This window comes from Anguilla anguilla, chromosome 15 (genome assembly GCF_013347855.1).
Source record: "Anguilla anguilla isolate fAngAng1 chromosome 15, fAngAng1.pri, whole genome shotgun sequence".
NCBI classification, from domain to species: domain Eukaryota; kingdom Metazoa; phylum Chordata; class Actinopteri; order Anguilliformes; family Anguillidae; genus Anguilla; species Anguilla anguilla.
The window spans coordinates 34,614,844-34,634,174 of record NC_049215.1 but is presented as its reverse complement, the minus strand read 5'-3'; the positions used below and the strand labels follow the sequence as shown (position 1 = coordinate 34,634,174).

General features: G+C 50.5%; 1 protein-coding gene across 2 annotated transcripts; it reads left to right on the top strand.

Moving 5' to 3' along the window:
• The first annotated feature begins 1,408 nt into the window (after positions 1 to 1,408).
• On the top strand, positions 1,409 to 16,782 carry usp40 (ubiquitin specific peptidase 40). Of its 2 annotated transcripts, none has more exons than XM_035394492.1 (31): positions 1,409 to 2,187; positions 2,476 to 2,543; positions 3,153 to 3,266; positions 4,073 to 4,237; positions 4,384 to 4,530; positions 4,703 to 4,846; positions 5,032 to 5,160; positions 5,366 to 5,470; positions 5,562 to 5,669; positions 6,241 to 6,550; positions 6,983 to 7,064; positions 7,226 to 7,397; positions 7,905 to 7,989; positions 9,042 to 9,112; positions 9,354 to 9,787; positions 10,224 to 10,386; positions 10,527 to 10,587; positions 10,721 to 10,774; positions 11,107 to 11,195; positions 11,614 to 11,700; positions 12,039 to 12,075; positions 12,194 to 12,258; positions 12,759 to 12,833; positions 13,427 to 13,538; positions 13,634 to 13,710; positions 13,813 to 13,931; positions 14,228 to 14,293; positions 14,687 to 14,897; positions 15,290 to 15,385; positions 16,032 to 16,126; positions 16,500 to 16,782. In XM_035394492.1, the coding sequence occupies exons 1-31, from the start codon at positions 1,992 to 1,994 to the stop codon at positions 16,612 to 16,614; spliced, it is 3,852 nt and encodes a 1,283-aa protein (XP_035250383.1). In that variant the 5' UTR covers positions 1,409 to 1,991; the 3' UTR covers positions 16,615 to 16,782. The 2 variants fall into 2 exon arrangements, with proteins under 2 accessions (XP_035250383.1, XP_035250382.1); XM_035394491.1 differs by having other exon boundaries at positions 16,497 to 16,782.
• The last annotated feature ends 2,549 nt before the right edge of the window (positions 16,783 to 19,331 follow it).

Here is a 19,331-nt window from a genome sequence, read left to right as displayed (position 1 = left end):
TTAAATGTGACTTCGCTGTTCTGCACTCTGAGATGTATATTACTATCCACAAAATAAATAAAGTGTAATTTATTAACATATATGAAAGCAAAGCGTCTGCCTCATCACATATTTGATTTATCAGAGGTTTTTTTTTATTTCAGTTTCATGTTACTTATTTATGTTTTTTTTGTTGTTGAATAAGCTCAAGCACAGCAATAAGTCAGCAGCTATCACATTGAAATTGAACAGTTGACGAGTTACATTTTTAAAGAAAGTGCAGAACTAAAACTTGTCTCCTGATACTCACACCAGTGCGAGACAACATTATATAGTTCAAGCTACTGGTGCATAAGGCTGCTACTTGGCTTAGTAGCAGGCCTATAGTGCAATATGTATACATTGTCTACTTGTGGGCATTTGTTTGTCTTCACCTGGCAAGTAGTATTGCTGAATTTTATCTTATTCCTGATAATCGGTAGTCCAATAATGTCACTGATTTGACCGAAATTACATTCACCTGGTGCCTCCGGTTTAAATCAGGTTTGCTACTTGGTGGGGGTACAGCTCTCCCGCAAATAGGCCTACTGTTTGGCCAGTAGAGATGGTAATGGTTGCAGTGGAGATAATTGGACGAGTAGCCTACACATGCCTGAGGTATTTACGCGCCTAGGAGGCACCGAGCGAATTTGATGGTAATAATTGGTCATTTCAAATCGGGGATTGGGTTAAAAAAAAAAAAGATTATTAGACAGTAGTCTGCGTTGCTCAACTACTGAACAATTATTATATGGAATTAGCTAACAGATACGTTTCTCATTAACTTGTTTAAAAATAACGTAATTGTATAAAAATAGTAGAATGTTAAACGATAAGATCATCATGAACAAAGTTGATGCTGTTTTGTAATATGTGAACCATCTAATGTGAACGCTGTGTTTTCCTGTCCAATAAAACTCACCCCTTTGCTTACCTACCGTTTTGCTAACGTTACACTTCCTTGTTACTGTCCTTTGATTTGTCGTGTGACGCACTTATTGCAACTATATATTACAGTGTATAATTATACATTCAGAAATAGATGACCAAAACAGACCAAATTCATTCTTCAGTGATATAACTGTAGATGATTGAAATTGTTTTTTAAACCGTATCTTCAACTGTCAATTCATGAATCATGTCCATAAAAATATATACAGGTTATAAATAGCAATTTATGAATGGCTAGCTCGTAGTGATTATGCTGGTTGTCGGGAATCCGGTTTTAGTCTATGGTCTTGGGCGTCATCGATTAATTTGCTCGCGTCTACCTTGTGGACGAACAAACAAGTGGGACTTGTAGTTCATTTAGGTATAAACTGTTATACTAGTGTGTACTAATATTACAACGTCAAAACCACGATTACCACAATGCACCGACATACACTTCGCAGTTGAAAACATGGCTGCGTACAGTGCTTTACTTGAGTTTTCATGTAGGTTTCGGATTTGTTTTTCCTAGCCAGAGGGAAAATAGATAGCTAGCAATCACATCTAGCTTGGCGAGTTAGTTGACAAGCTAGTTAAAGACGTTAATTACTATTACTTTGCGACAAGTAGCTAATATAATTTGAATGTCCGTGAGCTAACGTTAGCCGGCGAACTGAACAGCTAGCTATCTACACATGCATTGATTTTCATTTAGCGTTGTGGGACGTTCTCGGGGTAACTAGTTCTCTATCGAAGGGGAATATTTATAATTAGCTGAAATAGCTAACTAGCTATTGATGTAGGACGTTCGCTTATGAGCTGGTGTATTGCCTAGCCATGTTTTATCCCGTGAAGTCAGCCTATTCCAGGGTGTGCCCAGGAGCTGTAAATCGCGAGCTGGGAAAGACAAAGATGAGATAGCATGAGGCTAAATATTAGCTCTCTTCGGCTAGTTGGCGAACTATTCTCTAATACTAATTCATAAACGTTTTGCCTACGGGACACAGAGTCGGGAGGCGAAAAAATACGGCAAAAAAACAATCATGTTTGGAAATCTGTTCGAAGAAGACGAGGAATCCTTTTCTGCCGTCCCCACCAGCGGAAACGCCGCGAAAGCGACAGACGCCGAGCCTCCCCCACCGCGGGGAAGTGTGAAGCTCAGCGGAATTAAGAACCAAGGTGGCACCTGTTACCTGAACTCCCTGCTGCAAACCTTACTCTTTACGCCAGAGTTCAGAGGTAATGATGCAGCTCAAAAGCACCCGTTGTTTTACAAACGGTGGCATCTGTGTCGTATGAAAAAAATGTGATGCTTTTAATTGGCTGCGAGGAAACCACATCAGTTCACTGTTTAGGCTTAGTTTACACTGTACTGTCCACAGTGCCATTCGTGCATGACAAGCTTATGTCAGACCCAACCGCTTAGAATGCCTATCTTGCTGGAGCCCCCGGTCGTGGAATATTTTTAGCATATGACATACCCCAGTGTCCATAGTCAGCCCTTTGCATCTGTGATGTTTTTGGCAGAGGAGTTATTCAGTTTGGGACCGGAGGAGCTGGGAAGTCTTGCTGACAAGGACAAACCGGAGGCCAAGGTAAGGACAGAGCGTTCACCTGGGGCTCAAAACGCTCTCTGGCCTCAACCTGTACCTCTGCTGCATATATTGGCGGCAGTGTAGTACAAGGGTTAGGGAACTATGCTTATAACCCAAAGGCTGTAGGCTTGATCGCCTGGGTAGGACACTGCTGTTGAGCGAGGTAACTTACCTGAATTGCTTCTTCGCACACCTGTATAAATATGCTAATGCTAATGTCACTAAATAGATGGTCCACTGCGGGTATGCATCTGTGTGGATGGTATCAGTTGTTGGAGGCATACCTGTACGTGTTTGTGCTCCTGCGCAGGTGTGTGTGATGCGTGTGTTTGCTCGCTCTCAGGTGTGTGTGATACCTGTGTTTGCTCGCTCTCAGGTGTGTGTGATGCGTGTGTGTGCTCGTCCCCAGGTGTGTGTGATGCGTGTGTGTTTGCTTGCTCTCAGGTGTGTGTGATACCTGTGTTCGCTCGTCCCCAGGTGTGTGTGATACCTGTGTTTGCTTGTCCCCAGGTGTGTGTGATGCGTGTGTGTGCTCGTCCCCAGGTGTGTGTGATACCTGTGTTTGCTCGTCCCCAGGTGTGTGTGATACCTGTGTTTGCTCGTCCCCAGGTGCGGGTCATCCCTCTCCAGCTGCAGAGGCTGTTTGCCCAGCTGCTGCTGGTGGACCAGCAGGCCGCCTCCACTGCCGATCTGACGGACAGCTTCGGCTGGTCCAACAGCGAGGTACCGTTCTGCTCTGCTCTCTGGACGGGGGCCTCCAGATGTCTGGTTTTCGGCCATAATGTCTAGTTTGTGGTCCTAACTGGGAAATGTAATGGCTGGTCAGAGTAATTGATGGAAGATATGTTGCAATGAATTTGTGTCTGAATCACCCCTGGTCTATGATCTATTTCGAGAGAACCCCCCCCCCCTCCCCGGGGTGGGTTTTCGGTTCAGACAGCCCCCACCCATAGACTGTAGAGACTAAACCACTGTGACATCACCCATTGACTGTCCATAGGGTTGGTGAAAAGTGTTTTGAAGCCCTGGATGTGATGTATTGGAGTGACTCAGGATGTGATGTATTGGAGTGACTCTGGATGTGATGTATTGGAGTGACTCTGGATGTGATGTATTGGAGTGGATGTAATGTACTGGGAGTGACTCTGGATGTGATGTAATGGTGTGACTCAGGATGTGATGTATTGGAGTGACTCTGGATGTGATGTATTGGAGTGGATGTAATGTACTGGGAGTGACTCTGGATGTGATGTAATGGTGTGCCTCTGGATGTGATGTATTGGAGTGACTCTGGATGTGATGTGTTGGAGTGACTCTGGATGTGATGTATTGGAGTGGATGTAATGTATTGGGAGTGACTCTGGATGTGATGTAATGGTGTGCCTCTGGATGTGATGTATTGGAGTGACTCTGGATGTGATGTATTGGAGGGACTCGGGATGTGATGTGTTGGAGTGACTCTGGATGTGATGTATTGGAGGGACTCAGGATGTGATGTAATGGAGTATTGGATGTGATGTCCTTCTCAGGAGAGCAGCCAGCAGGATGTGCAGGAGCTGAACCGCATCCTGTTCAGCGCGCTGGAGAGCTCACTGGTGGGAACCCCCGGCAGCAGCCTCATCCACCGCCTCTACCACGGCAATGTCGTCAACCAGATCGTGTGCAAGGAGTGCGGCAACACCAGCGAGAGACAGGTGGGTTCCTGTACGTGTGTGTGGTTTGTGTTATGTGTGTGTTTTTGTTTGTGGTATGTGTGTGTGTGCATGTTGTGCCCTTTTAAAAGTTGATAATGTTTTAGAGTAATTACCATATGACTATGCATTGTATGTGTGTGCCTCAGGAGGACTTCCTGGACCTCACAGTGTCGGTGAAGGGCGTGTGTGGCCTGGAGGAGGCGCTGTGGAACATGTTTGTGGAGGAGGAGATGTTCGAGGGGAACAACCTGTACCGCTGCAGCCGCTGCGATCACCTGGTCACGGCTGCCAAGGTCTGTCCTCGCCGGGACGTCCCGTCACGGACTTTTGTTCCCGTCTAAACTTCTAAATGTACCGCATCATACGTGTATACAGAGCCGCATGCATGATGAGTGATTCCTGTCTTTCCTCTTCTGCCTGCGTGTGTGCGTGTGTGCGTGTGTGTGTGTGTGTGCGCGTGCGCAGTCAGCCAAGCTGAGGAAGCTGCCCCCGTTCCTGACGGTGTCCTTGCTGAGGTTCAACTTCGACTTCGTCAAGTGCGAGCGCTACAAAGAGACGGGCCGCTACAGCTTTCCGCTAACCATCAACCTCCGGCCCTTCTGTGAGCAGGTAGCAGACCGCGCTGGCGCCAGATGTGTTGCCAGTGTATTTTTCGGCTGAAATGCAAGCTCTGTTTGTGTGTGTTTGTATGTGCATGTGCCTGCCTGTCTGTTTCTCTCTGCATGTGTTTTAGCGATTTGCTCTGGTTCGGTTATTTCTCATCCCTCATACTCTGATGCAATGTCCCCACGCAGACAGACAGGCCGGACTCAGAGTTCACCTTTGAACTCTTCTCCGTCATCATACACAAAGGAGGCTGCTATGGCGGACACTACCACGTCTACATCAAGGACATTGACCAGCTGGGCCACTGGGAGGCGCCGGTGAGAGCAGGATCTCCTCAGCCAAGATCATTTTAGTTATTTTAATACAAGTTTACCCAGAAGCCTCGTCTTCTCATTCAAGATGGTCATTCAAGTGTTGCTGTGTCCACCAAAACTAACTCAGTGAGAAGGGAAATCATATTTAAGTTGAAGTCGTACAGAAATATGATATGATTTATGTTGCGTGTGTTGATTTTTTTTTTAGGATGAAGAGTCCAAACCTAAAGTTCAGAAGAAGGAGGTGAAGGTTAGTGAGACGGAGGTGGAGAAGGAAGACCCGCTGTCCGTGCTCGTAGGCATCCTGTCCCAGGTACAGTCCCGCCGAGAGGCTCTGTCTGACGCTTACGGTCCTGGTCCTGGCGTTTTCTCCCTAAATCAAGATGGCTCCCCTCTCCGAACAGGAAGAGGGAAAGAGCGTTCTGGTGGACCAGCTGGGGCAGAAGCTGCTGGACAGAATCGGGATATCCTGGAACAGGAAGTTTCGCAAGCAGTACGGACCCATCGGAAAGGTGTGTGTCTCATCCGCGCCGTTATCCCTGCGAAAGGGATTTAATCGTGTTGAAATCGTCCATTTCCTGAACTGCTTACTCCTGGTTAGGGTCATGGGGGGGTGGGAGAAATGGGTGCTGAAGCCTATCCCAGCATGCATTTGGTGAAAGGCAGGAATACACCCTGGACAGGTCACCAATCCATTGCACTCACATATTCATGTCCAAGGACAATTTAGAATCTTCAGATAAATGTGACCTGCATGTCTTTGGAACATGGGCAGAACATGCAACTCTTTGGTTGGGATTGGAGCTTGGCACCTTCCCGCTGTGAAGCGACAACGCTACTCGCTGCACCGCTGTGCGGCCCTATGGAAATAATCAAACCATCGAATCAGACCGCTGCTAATTTTACACATGACGAATGCGACTCTTCATTAGCATTATCGCTAGGATTGTCATTGGCATTATCGTTAGCATTATCGCTAGCATTGTCATTGGCATTATCGTTAGCATTATTGTTGGCATTATCATTAGCGTTATCGCTAGCACTATTGCTAGCATTACTGTTAGCATTGTGTCTCCTCCCCAGTTTCTGCAGAGTCACTCTGAGGTGTTCATGCTGCTGGCCAACGGGACCCGGGTCACCCTCAAGGCCTCCAGCCCCGCCCCCCCGGGGCCGGAGCCCGCGCCGACCTCACCCGGCTCCGCCCCCGGTTCCGCCCCCGAGCGCGCCGCGGAGGAGCCGGAACCGCTCCCCGCGGACGGCGGCCGCTGGTTCGACCTGAACGACTCCACGGTCGCGCCCATCTCGGGGAAGGCCATCGAGAAGCAGTTCCAGGGCAAGGAGAGCGCCTACATGCTGTTCTACCGCCGGGCGGGGCTGCTCAGGCCGGAGGAGGGTACGTCTCCCGCGGGGCGGTCTGCGGGGTGCAGGGGCGTAACCGAACATCAGTCCCCATCGCTGTATCGCTTCCCCTGCCGCGAAAATGATCCGACACAGTAAATAATGACTGATGTGAATGATACTAACACTTACAGTGTACACATACAACCAAAATGCGGTTTTGAGTGCAAAAACTTTACTGACGTCACGTTAAACAGAAGGAAAAGCGCGGGTGATGACGAGGTCGATTTGGAAAATCTAAACGATGTTGGGCAGTGTTGCTGTACAGTAAACCACCATAAGAGCATAGACATTTAAACGAATGTTTTGCCGTTATTCGTAATGATACGGATCGATTTTTTCACGTTGTATCATAGCAAATTTGTGATGTCACACTGTTTTGGGGATATCACACCCACACTCACTTGCTGTGTGTATTTTGGGGCAGCGAAAGGAAACCCCAGTTACAGGGTTCCCCCTCACCTGGTTCAGCTGGCCCAGGAGGAGAACTGTCAGCTGCAACAGAGACGGTGAGCACCATCCACACACACACACACACACACACACACTGTCTGTTATATACACACACAGTATACACAGTATGACTGTTGGGTGAGTTAAATATTTCCTCAGGATTGGTTAGCCCTCATTTGCCGCCAGTGCTTGATTTGATTGGCTGATGTTTGTGCAGGGAGGAGTTTGACGCCTCCAGAAACACCATTGAGGTGCGCCTGCACCTCGCCCCTCAGTACCAGGTGACCAACGGAGCCCTGCAGCCTGTGGGGCGGGGCCAGGACAGCGTCATCACCATCACCTTCGACCGCCGCAAGACCGTGGGAGACTTACGCCTGGCCGTCTATCAGGTGAGCTGACCCATGTGACCTGACCATGTGACCTGACCCGTGTGACCTGACCCATGTGACCTGACCCGGGTGAGCTGACCCATGTGACCTGACCCATGTGACCTGACCCTGGGCCTGACCCAGGTGAGCTGACCCTGGACCTGACCCAGGTGAGCTTACCCTGGACCTGACCCTGGGCCTGACCCAGGTGAGCTGACCCTGGGCCTGACCCAGGTGAGCTGACCCTGGGCCTGACCCAGGTGAGCTTACCCTGGGCCTGACCCAGGTGAGCTGACCCTGGACCTGACCCAGGTGAGCTGACCCTGGGCCTGACCCAGGTGAGCTTACCCTGGACTCAGGCCTGTGGTTCATCCACTAGGGATTCTCGAGTGGAAACGGTATTCTGTGATAGGTCAGGAAAGTTCACAGGTGTTGGATCAGCTGAGATCTTGCGCTTGCTGTCTCTTGAGTGTCTGATATGCGTGGCGTGCTGCGTGAACTTTGACCCCCGGCCTGATGTGTGTTCAGATGCAGGACCTGTGGGAGGGGGACATGGCTCTGACGGTGGCCAAGAGTCTTCCGGCCGGACTGCACCTGTACAACACACTTTCAGGTGAGTCTTCTGGCCAAGACTGCACCTGTACAACACGCTTTCAGGTGAGTCTTCTGGCCAAGACTGCACCTGTACAACACGCTTTCAGGTGAGTCTTCTGGCCGGACTGCACCTGTACAACACGCTTTCAGGTGAGTCTTCTGGCCGGACTGCACCTGTACAACACGCTTTCAGGTGAGTCTTCTGGCCAGACTGCACCTGTACAACACGCTTTCAGGTGAGTCTTCTGGCCAGACTGCACCTGTACAACACGCTTTCAGGTGAGTCTTCTGGCCGCACTGCACCTGTACAACACGCTTTCAGGTGAGTCTTCTGGCCGGACTGCACCTGTACAACACGCTTTCAGGTGAGTCTTCTGGCCCAACCGCACCTGTACAACACGCTTTCAGGTGAGTCTTCCGGCCGGACTGCACCTGTACAACACGCTTTCAGGTGAGTCTTCTGGCCAAGACTGCACCTGTACAACACGCTTTCAGGTGAGTCTTCTGGCCAAGACTGCACCTGTACAACACACTTTCAGGTGAGTCTTCTGGCCGGACTGCACCTGTACAACACGCTTTCAGGTGAGTCTTCTGGCCGGACTGCACCTGTACAACACGCTTTCAGGTGAGTCTTCTGGCCAGACTGCACCTGTACAACACGCTTTCAGGTGAGTCTTCTGGCCAGACTGCACCTGTACAACACGCTTTCAGGTGAGTCTTCTGGCCGCACTGCACCTGTACAACACGCTTTCAGGTGAGTCTTCTGGCCGGACTGCACCTGTACAACACGCTTTCAGGTGAGTCTTCTGGCCCAACCGCACCTGTACAACACGCTTTCAGGTGAGTCTTCCGGCCGGACTGCACCTGTACAACACGCTTTCAGGTGAGACGCCGTCTGTGGACTCCCGTCTCTCCGCTCAGTGCAGCGCACAGGTTATCAAACACCCCGGGACTTTTATAATGGCTTGTGCACAGCCTCAGATGTGCTGTGTGTGAGTGTGTGTGTATAACGGGCTTCTCTTCCTGCGGGAAGCTTGCTGAAGGGCGTGTTGTGCGTTTGCTCTGTTTCAGACGACCAGCAGTCCCTGTACACCGCGGGCGCACGCGACGGCTCGGACCTGTTCGTTTGGAACGGCAGAGAGGTCAGGAACATTTCCCAGCATGCACGTGGAATAAACCGCGTACTTTCCCTGTTCAAAGAAAAATAACAGCTCTGACTATTTAAACCATGTTATGTTTTATTCTCAGGGAGCTACATGCTGCCTGTTCATGTATTGTTGTATAAATGCCCTGTTTAGCCTGCATGCTGTCTGTGTTTATGAGGAGACTCTGTCCCTGATGAAAGAGCGGTTGTCGAACCCTGACCCCCGGTCCCTCCCCTAGGTGGGCGGAACCAGCGTGCAGACTGGGGCGGAGTGGGAGCCCGTGCTGCTCACCCTGGTGCGGCCCTCCCTGGAGGAGGAAGAGGAGGAGGAGGAGGAGGCGGAGGGGGGCGTGGCCGCGGAGAGGGGCGGGGGGGACGCGGGCGGCGCGGGGCTGCGGCGGACGGAGCGGGGGTTCGCGGGCGGGACCACGCTGGGGGCCGTGCGGGAGGCCCTGGGGCCCCAGAACACGCTGCTGTGCCAGGAGAGCAGGCCGGGCTGCAACGGGGACGGGGGCGGGGCCGGGGCCGGAGGGGGTGGGGCCAGCGGCGGAGGGGGCGGGGCCAGTGGCTGGAGGGTGTTTCCCGCCGCTGACATGCACAGGACGCTGAAGGAGCTGGCCCTGAGGGACGGCGACGCCCTCCTGGTGCTGGAGCCGCAGGCGCTGGACACCAGGTGTGTGGGGTGGGGGGGACACCAGGTGTGTGGGGTGGGGGGGACACCAGGTGTGTGGAGTGGGGGGGGACACCAGGTGTGTGGGGGGGTGGGGACACCAGGTGTGTGGGGGATGTGGGGGCACCAGGTGTGTAAGGGGGGGGGTGCTCCTCCTTTAGAATTACAATATGATATAAAAAGGCTCCGATACAGATTTGCTGTTGGTTCGTTCGATATCCTTTTTTCATAAATTGTCTCAGAGGACCAGGTTTGCTCATTTCGGTTTAAACAGTCATCTCACTCTACATAGTCCCTGAAATGGGGAGCTGTATATATAAAAAGTGCTGTATTTTCTACATGGCGTAACCAAAGTGCAGAAAACATTATTTGTTGCAAACTTTACAGAGCTCACTGTAGATCACTCCCTAAACTGCCACACTCTTCACCTCCTCCACAGCATCATCAGCGTCAGCGGCGACATCGTCACCGTGACAACCCCATCCGACTGCCGCTGGCTGCTGGTGGAGTTCAGTCCCCGGGGAGGAAGAGGAGCTGCGGGGGAGGAAGAGCAGGATGAACGGGAGAGGAGAAGGGGGAAAGTGCCTGCTTCTGGAAACATGGTGTGTGTGTTTTTCCTTTTTCCTGAAGCGTGTATCTGCTCTGACTATGGGAGAGCTGTGTGTGTGTGTGTGTGTGTGTGTGTGTGTGTGTGTACATGTGCTGGCTGTAGCATGCTGATGGAGCTCCTGTGTCTCTCCAGCTGCTGCTGGAGGTGAAGCAGAGGGCCATGGAGGTGCTACAGCTGCAGGACCAGCTCCAAGGTGAGGTCCAGCCTGTCAATCACTTCAGCCTCACGCTCTCTGTAGGTGTATGTTTGTATGTGTGTGTGCATGTGCGTGTGTGTGTACATCTGTGTGTCTCCTCTCTCAGTATCCGTTTTGCTTTCCTCTGCAGATGTGAAGTGTTGTCTGAGGCAGGTGGACAGCACTGGCAGACTCCTGCCTCCAGGTATGACATTTCCCAAAGGCCTGGTACAGACTCAATAACCCCTCTACCAGAATTGCTGAGTAGCACCTGTACCATAGACGCTCAGTAACCCTCTACCATAGACACTCAGTAACTCCTGTGCCATAGACACTCAGTAACCAGTCTACCATAGACGCTAAGTAACTCCTGTACCATAGACGCTCAATAACCAGTCTACCATAGATGCTCAGTAACCGTTGTACCATAGACGCTCAGTAACTCCTGTACCATAGACGCTCAGTAACCGGTCCATCACGCAGGGCTGCAGAATGACTCAGAACCTGTGCGGGTGTTTGTGTTCGTGTTCCCTGCAGTGTGTGAGCACCTGAGCGTGCGGGAGGCCGGTGTGAAGCTCATGACCTCCCTGCTCCTCTGTCCTGGAGAGGCTCCAGGTCCCACACAGGTGTGTGCCACCTGGCCTGGCTCTGCGCATGACTGTGCTGGATGAACCGCCAACAGCATGTTACATTTATATATATACATTATGCAGTATACTTCCTATATCCCATAAACGTTTACAAATTATGTCCAGTTATGTACTTCTGTTCTGCTGCACATTTACATGATAAATATGTAAGTTTAGCAGGTGCTTGTTTAACATCCATTGTTTATAATTTACACAATATATACTTATACAGCTGGATATTTGATTCCAGTGCAAATTGGGTGTTTTGCGTTTGTCTAAATGAAAACCTTATTTTTATGTCACTTTCTCTCTCACTCTTGCTCTCTCTGTCTATCTCTCTCCCTCCCTCTCCCTCTCTCTCCCTCTCACTTCCCTTCTCTCTCTCTCTTCCTCCCTCCCTCCCTGCCTCTCTCAGCTCTTCCTGTACTACACTGTGGGTTCAGACAGCCCTGCTGCTGCAGAGAGGGAGCTGACTGTAGAGGAGACTCTGACAGTGAAAGAGGTGGGCAGCAACACACACACCCGTCTGCTCCGATCTGTGTGTGTGCGTGTGTGTGCACGTGGTGTGTGAGTTTGTGTGTGTGTGTGTGCGTGCGTGCGCGAGTGCGAGTGAGTGTGAGTGTGAGTGCGTGTATGTGTGTGCACACGTGTGTGCGTGTAAGTGTGTGTCCATGCGTGTGTGTGCACGTGGTGTGTCGGTTTGTGTGGGTGTGTTGTCATTGAACACCCTCTTCCACCTAATCACTCTCATTCCCAGCAGAAACACTCTCTCTCACTCACACACACACACACAAGGAGAGACTCCTAGGTGCTCAGTGGTGTTTGCTTCTCTGGTTACAGTGTCTGAAGCTGATTGTGAAGTTGGCGGGACTGGAAGGTAAAGATTCTATTTCACAGTATTTTCCCCCATAACGGTTTGTCCTGGCTGCCATTTTGAGAATGTGGTGAGACTGCTCCATGGTGATGGACTGACTGTCCTGTCTCCATCCCACCAGGGGAAGCCTGGCACCTGCGGAAGACTGACTGGTGTGAGGAGGTGGGAGACGCCCTCACGGAGGAGGTGAGGCTGCTCAGACAGCGCCCCCCGCTGGTTTGGATGCTTCTATATTTGTAATTGAATGTAGTGCTTTAAAGATGCCCCCGGGGGCATCCCCATTTATTAAGACTTTCATAAGCAACATTTCAGAAGAGAAAAAAAATCATTAATGCTTAGTTTATTTACACAGTTTTTATAAAACTTTTTATTTATATTTATTTGTCTCCCCCCCCCCCCAGTTTGTTCCAGTTTAACTCAGACTGACCCAGTTTAACCCAGTTTAACCCAGACTGCCCCAGTTTAACCCAGACTGCCCCAGTTTAACCCAGACTGCCCCAGTTTAACCCAGACTGACCCAGTTTAACCCAGTTTAACCCAGACTGATCCAGTTTAACCCAGACTGCCCCAGTTTAACCCAGTTTAACCCAGACTGACCCAGTTTATCCCAGACTGCCCCAGTTTAAGCCAGACTGACCCAGTTTAACCCAGACTGACCCAGTTTATCTCGTGTCGGTCTTTCGCAGGACGCCACTCTGGCCGAGCTGAGGATCCACAGCGGGGACACGCTGGTGCTGACGGAGGGCCGCCTGCCCCCCAAGGTGCCCCCCTTTCCCCTGTGCAAAAAACATGTTTGCTCTTTCCTCTGTGTTAAAAACAAGACCAGGTCAAAACCTAGCATATGGCTGGACCGGCCGACCAATGGTGTAACTTCATAACTCGGCCGACCAATGGCATAACTTCATCACTCACTCACTCAGTCACAGACATTCGCGTTTGTGGGGCTGGCCCCGCTGTTGCGGTCCAGCCAAAAAACACATCTCCTCTTTCTTCCTCTTCCCCTGCTGTCTGCTTGGCTGCCATGTTGTCCTGATGTTATAATAAATTCAGGAAAGAAGCGCGATGTGCCCTTGTTTCCCTGTTTCAGTGAAGGGTACAACCCTTATCTGGGCTTTAAATAGCTCATTGGGAGCAATTAGGGGTTAGGTGTCTTGCTCAGGGACACTTCGACACGCCCAGGGCGGGGGATCGAACCGGCAACCCTCCGACTGCCAGACAACCGCTCTTAGCTCCTGAGCTGAGCTGCTCTCCTGAAGTGTGTGATAACTTGAACAGATGCCATTTTGTGCCACTACGCGCCATTTTGTGCCAAACGGACTGTGTTGTTGAGGCCGGTTGCTTTTTTTCCTCCCAGGGGTTCCTGAAACTGCCAGTGTGGCTGTACGGGCTGCAGAGCGACCGCTACGTCTCACAGGAAGCTCAGGGAAACCATGTGACCAACGGGGTGGAAGGAGACCCGGCCGCAGGTGAGCGCAGACACGCGCGGGGCGGGGGGGCGGGGGTTTGGGAGTCAGGGGGGCGGGGCTTGAGGGCTGACAGGACTCCTCTGGGTGCGTTACAGTGACTGGAGCTGAGTTTCGGTTCGCGGGACAGGTGGAGATTTCGGGGGAAGCGTCGCTCGATGACCTAAAGACTCAGGTAAACGGAGAGGAGGAACGGACGCTGGGTGTGTGATGTATGTTTGTTTCGGATGAACCCGCTGTAAAAGGTAGAGGGGTAAAGTGTGTCTCTCTCTCGTAGGTGATGACCCTGCCCTCTCTGCAGGACGTGTGTGTGCCTGCCCCGCCCTTCCTGCGCGTGTGGGTACTGGAGGGCAGGAGGCTCAGCAAGATCCTGAGAGGAAACCAGCTGCCGCTCAAGTAGGGCTCCTGTGGAGTGACACACTCTCAGTCTCGGTGCCCGTTATTCACACACACACACTGGCTCACCCCCCCCCCCCCTCGCTCTCTGTCTCCCTCTCTCCCCTCCTCTCCCTCTCTCCATCTCCCTCTCTCCCCTTCTCTCTCTCTCCCCCCCTCTTTCTGTTTCTCTCACCCCCTCCTTTCTCTCTCCCCTCTGTCTCTCTCTCACCTCTCTGTTTCTCTCTCTCATCCCCTCCTCTCTCTCTCTCTCTCTCATCCCCTCCTCTGTCTCTCTCTTTTTCTCTCACACACAGGAACCTGAAGTTGGGTAGTGGGACAGAACTGTGTGTCCAGCAGCTACTGAAGGAGGAGAATCTGGGGTAAGAACACACATGAATCTGGTGTGAGTGTGCGCGTGTGAGTGTGTGCTTGCGTGAGTGCGCGCGTGTGTGTGTGTGTACTTGTGTGTGTGTGTGCGCATGCGTGCGTGCGTGTGTGTGTGTGTGTGTGTGTTTGTGTGTTTGCGTGTGTGTGTGTGTGTGCGCATGCGTGCGTGTGTGTGTATATATGTGTATGCATGAGTGTGCGTGTGTATGTGTGTGTGTGTGTACTTGTGTGTGTGTGTGTGTGTGTGTGTGTGTGCGTGTGTGTGTGTGTAGCTGTAGTGCGTGTGTGCGTGTGTGTATATATGTGTGTGAGTGTGCGCGTGCGTGTGTGTGTGTGTGTGTGTGCGCATGCGCGTGTGTGTAACCATTGTGCACTCGGCCCCCCAGCCCTAAGGAGCTCGTGCTGCGGGTGCAGATGGGGATCCCGGGGGAGCAGGAGTTCTACCCCCCTGAGGAGCTGGTTTGGGACACGTCCCGGGACAGCTCCCCCCGCGCCCTCCACCACGCCCTCGCCGCCCAGTACGGCGTCTCTCCCGACTGCCTGCACATCGCCAAACACCTCCCCGAAAAGCACGCCTGGATGGCCATCTCCAACTGGGTGAGGAAGATGAAGGAGGAGGAAGGGGCGGAGTGTCACTGTGGAGCGCCTGTCCTCTGCGTGTCGAGGCTAATCTGAAACCCTGTCTGAGCTGGGCCCAGGAAGCAGGATTACTGAGTCAGCTGGATACCTGCACTGAATAGAACCTGGAACACTCCCAAATCTGCAACATGGACTTCAGTAAAAAGAGCTTTTCCAGGTTTTACTCAGCGCAGTTATCCAGCTAACTCAGTAATCCTGCTCTGTGATACAGGGTTTTACTCAGCACTGTTATCCAGCTAACGCAGTAATCCTGCTTCGTGATGCAGGCCTCTGGTAAGGCAGGTTTGCTCGTGTTTTTGTTGTGCTTTTTTTTACTAATGATGCTTTGATGCTGTGATGACATCACGCAGAGCCAGCAGGTGTCCAAACGAAAGAAGAAGAAGAGGGCGGAGAGTTTGCAGGGCGCCCCGTTTCACCTGAAGGACGGAGACCTGATCGGAGTGAAGGTGAGGGGGGGTGGGGGGGAGTCGCGCTGTGGGGGGGTGGGGGGGGGGCTGGAGTCCTGGTGGCCACTGCTTGACTTTGCCTGACTCTGTGCTCTGTGTGTGTGTGGGACAGAATCTCCTGACTCTGTGCCCTGTGTGTGTGGGACAGAATCTCCTGACTCTGTGCTCTGTGTGTGTTTGGGACAGAATCTCCTGACTGTGTGTGCTGTGTGTGTGTGGGACAGAATCTCCTGACTCTGTGCTCTGTGTGTGTGTGGGACAGAATCTCCTGACTCTGTGCTCTGTGTGTGTGTGGGACAGAATCTCCTGACTCTGTGCTCTGTGTGTGTTTGGGACAGAATCTCCTGACTCTGTGCCCTGTGTGTGTGTGGGACAGAATCTCCTGACTCTGTGCTCTGTGTGTGTGTGGGACAGAATCTCCTGACTCTGTGCTGTGTGTGTGTGTGGGACAGAATCTCCTGACTCTGTGCTGTGTGTGTGTTTGGGACAGAATCTCCTGACTCTGTGCTCTGTGTGTGTGTGTGGGACAGAATCTCCTGACTCTGTGCTCTGTGTGTGTGTGTGGGACAGAATCTCCTGACTCTGTGCCCTGTGTGTGTGTGGGACAGAATCTCCTGACTCTGTGCTCTGTGTGTGTTTGGGACAGAATCTCCTGATCGACAGCAACAGGGACTTCTGCACGCTGAGAGACGTGCTGGGCCAGCAGCGGCTGAGGCAGGAGGCCGAGAGCCGGCGGAAAGGGTAGGGCGCCCGCCGGCCAATCACACGCTCACTCGCATAGCGCTCATCACCCCACCACTGTGGGGGCGGGGCTGTGGTGCAGGGGGTGGGGCTATGTGGCGGGAGGTGGGGCTGTGAGGGAGGGGTGTGGCTGTGAGTGAGGGGGTGGGGCTATGAGGCAGGGGGCAGGGCTTTGAGGGAGGGGTGGGGTTGTCAGGTGGGAGGCGGGGCTTAAGGAAGTGGCAGGGCTGCGAGGCAGGGGGCGGGGCTGTGGTATTTTGGTATCTCTGCCTCTCCATTTTCTGATTTTTGATTGGTTGGTCTGTGCCACATATGTACGTCGTGTTTCGACTTTTTTGTTTCTAAGACATGCATTTCTCCACATGTCCAGCAGGGGTCCGAACACGAGGGCGGAGCCCAGCCAGGAAGCGGGACCAGAGCGGAAGGTCGCAGGGAAATGCAGGAAGCCAGAGGTGGCCTTGTCAATCAACGTAGGGGTGTTCAGATAGCACCCCCCCCCCCAGCCAGTATACACACGCCCACACGCTCAGTGATTCTCAAAGATGGCCACAGTCACCGAACAGCGTCCCCGTGCCAAAGGGTCCCTCTCCACCTCCTCCTGACCCGGCTTCTCCTCAGGAGTCTGCCTGCAAACCCCGGGACCCGGTGGGGGGTGGGGGGGGTGACTGTAGATCTGTTCGGGGTGGGGGAGGGGGGATGGGGGGAGGGTGACGGGGTAGTTTGTACTTTACTCTGTGGGAAGGTGTGTGTTAGAGCACTTACTGACGTCCCCTGTAGTCCTGCCTCCCTTCACTCTGCTTCTATGCAATTTTGCGATGGCGTGAGTCACCAGGCAGCCTGTCTCCCCGGATCAGACCGGTCTGTGAGCGCTCGCAACCCACCCGAAGATCTACTGTGGTTGCGCTAATTGGAAACCACGGTAACGTTACCTGGTCTGTTACATCATAAGAGAGCTCGGCTGTGGTAGCGGTTAACCAGCCACTGCCCTTCACCTCACACTGAGCTGGAGCCAATGAAACGGCAGAGAACCGAGACACATTTGCATACTGTGTCTCATTGGCTGTGTTATGAGTGAGTGAGTCACTGGAAGCCCTTGCGTAAGAACGGCCCGTTAATCATGTTCCCTTCTTATTATTTAGAGGTGTTTTGGTCCGAGAAAAGAAAAAAAAGTTGTTTTTTTTGTTAAGCATATTTTTTTTTCCCCAAAAACCATGTATTTAATGAGTGTAGAGGAAGTGTATTGCTGTGTGACATGGGCCTAATTGAGCTGGTGTTGGAAATTTCACTTTGAGAACAGGCGCGCCATTAAGTATAATTTAACGGTCTCTCTCTATTTGATGATTGGATGAGAAATTGATCGTACTGGGCTGATCATTGCGAAACAGTCACTACTGGTGATACGTTTTCTCTCTTGATTTCCACGACATCATTCAAAGTAATAAAAAAGAAGAGAAACTCTTTAAGTGGAAAATTTTCCTTTTCCAAATATATTTTTAACGGTTCTGTTTTTGGGTTGGTTTTTTTCCAATTCTGTTTTTGTTTTGTGTGTGGAATATAAAATCTTTAGTGTTATTTCTTAAGACCAAATCCCTTAACTGAACAAAGGGAAGTGAGGAAATTGGCCTTTTTTTACAGAAGGCCTGAAATCAGCCTTGCAGACTCAGAGAACCCTCTTACCTCTTCGCTTTATTATTATTTTTTTCTTTCTTGGGAGCTCTCGGGGAGAAGAACAGTGTTATGAACAGCTGTCACTAAAGTTAAGTGCATTACAATCAAGTCAAACTGTACCTTTTTTCATTTCTCTGACATTTAGCGTATTAAACATCTTTTTCCTTTTTTAATTTACAGCTGTAAGACGTTATAACCACGACGTTTTTAAATTGGTGGCTGCATACAGGTTTCCTCATTACATGTTTTCAAGGTTTTTATTCTGAGAATTCCTTTGACCAGTAAGAACATATGAACTGTGTAAAACCTGTATTCCAGTTTTCTGAGGTGAATAGATTAAAAGGCATATACTAAAACTACTGTTTGATTACAAATTAGACTGTCAATAATAATTATTTTTATTTGTGTGGAAAAAAAAATGTTGGCTTCTATATTTTTCAGAAAATCTTTTTTTCACTTTATGCATAAATATGGGATGGATCTTGGAAAATGTACGTTTGACTACCTGCAAATTTAAAGTGGGGGCAAAATGACCTCAAATCTAAATAACTGTTAAATTTGTAAAATACATAATGAATAAAAACAGATAATACTTCCTTTTGCTTTAACCAGTCTGTTCTTTCTGTTGCTGTATGAGGAAAATAAAATTGCTTTACAAAAATGTAACCAAAATGTATCAAAGTAAAGAAATTTAGCCTGTGTGCTACAGTGTTTGCACAGCGCTGATACCATATTATACTTTGAGCGCTGTTAGAACATCATGAACAAGTTAACATCCCTATTGCCACAGTCAAATTAAAGGCTCAAATTATTTACCTGAAACTGAGGATTAGAACATTACTGATGGTATGAAACACAGCTGTTGGGCTACCTTTCAAAGACATGGTAAACCCATTTAAACTCTATAAGCACCATCATAGACCAAGGTTTTCACAAGTACAGAATATTCATCTATGTAGAAGGACAAGCTTGTGCGGTTTGCTAAAACATGCCAATGATTATAGTGTGATGCTTTCCACTAATGTAAATGGATTCTGTAATATTACTTGCCGTTGCCGATTAAACTGACTGTTAATCGTTGCTGCTGTATAATCTCAGTATGACACAAAATTATGTGCAGAAAACTGCATGAGAACCGATTACTCCCGCTCAGTTAGCATCACCAGTGGGACAGCTGGTTCGGGAAAAAAAACTGTTTACAAGAAATGCTGTTGGCACGCCGGGGAAAGAAGTGTTGAGACGTGATTTTCCCGGAGTCGGTACTGGACGAGTGGCAGTCTCTTACAATGGCACAGGCAAGGATGCTACTTTTTACTGCTGGTTAACTGATTATTAAATGTTATGTTACGTATTCAAGTAGATTAAAGGTAATACACTTGGTAATATTTTAAATGTGCGCGGCTGCGCGTATTCACTTATGTTGCAGTAGACTAGTAATTTTTCTCCAAGCCGCGCGATGGCGCTGCAGGTATATCGGTATATCCTGTAGTCTTGTATGTGCCCTCGGAATTTGTTTTTATCGTCTTTGATTCTGGGT

What these genes read in the sequence shown, in the direction of transcription:
- usp40 (XM_035394491.1), top strand. Translation starts at nt 1,992, where the DNA reads ATGTTTGGAAATCTGTTCGAAGAAGACGAGGAATCCTTTTCTGCCGTC. An exon ending in AGGACAAACCGGAGGCCAAG is followed by an intron (nt 2,544 to 3,152) that starts GTAAGGACAGAG and finishes GCTCGTCCCCAG; the next exon opens with GTGCGGGTCATCCCTCTCCA. An exon ending in GCAACACCAGCGAGAGACAG is followed by an intron (nt 4,238 to 4,383) that starts GTGGGTTCCTGT and finishes TGTGTGCCTCAG; the next exon opens with GAGGACTTCCTGGACCTCAC.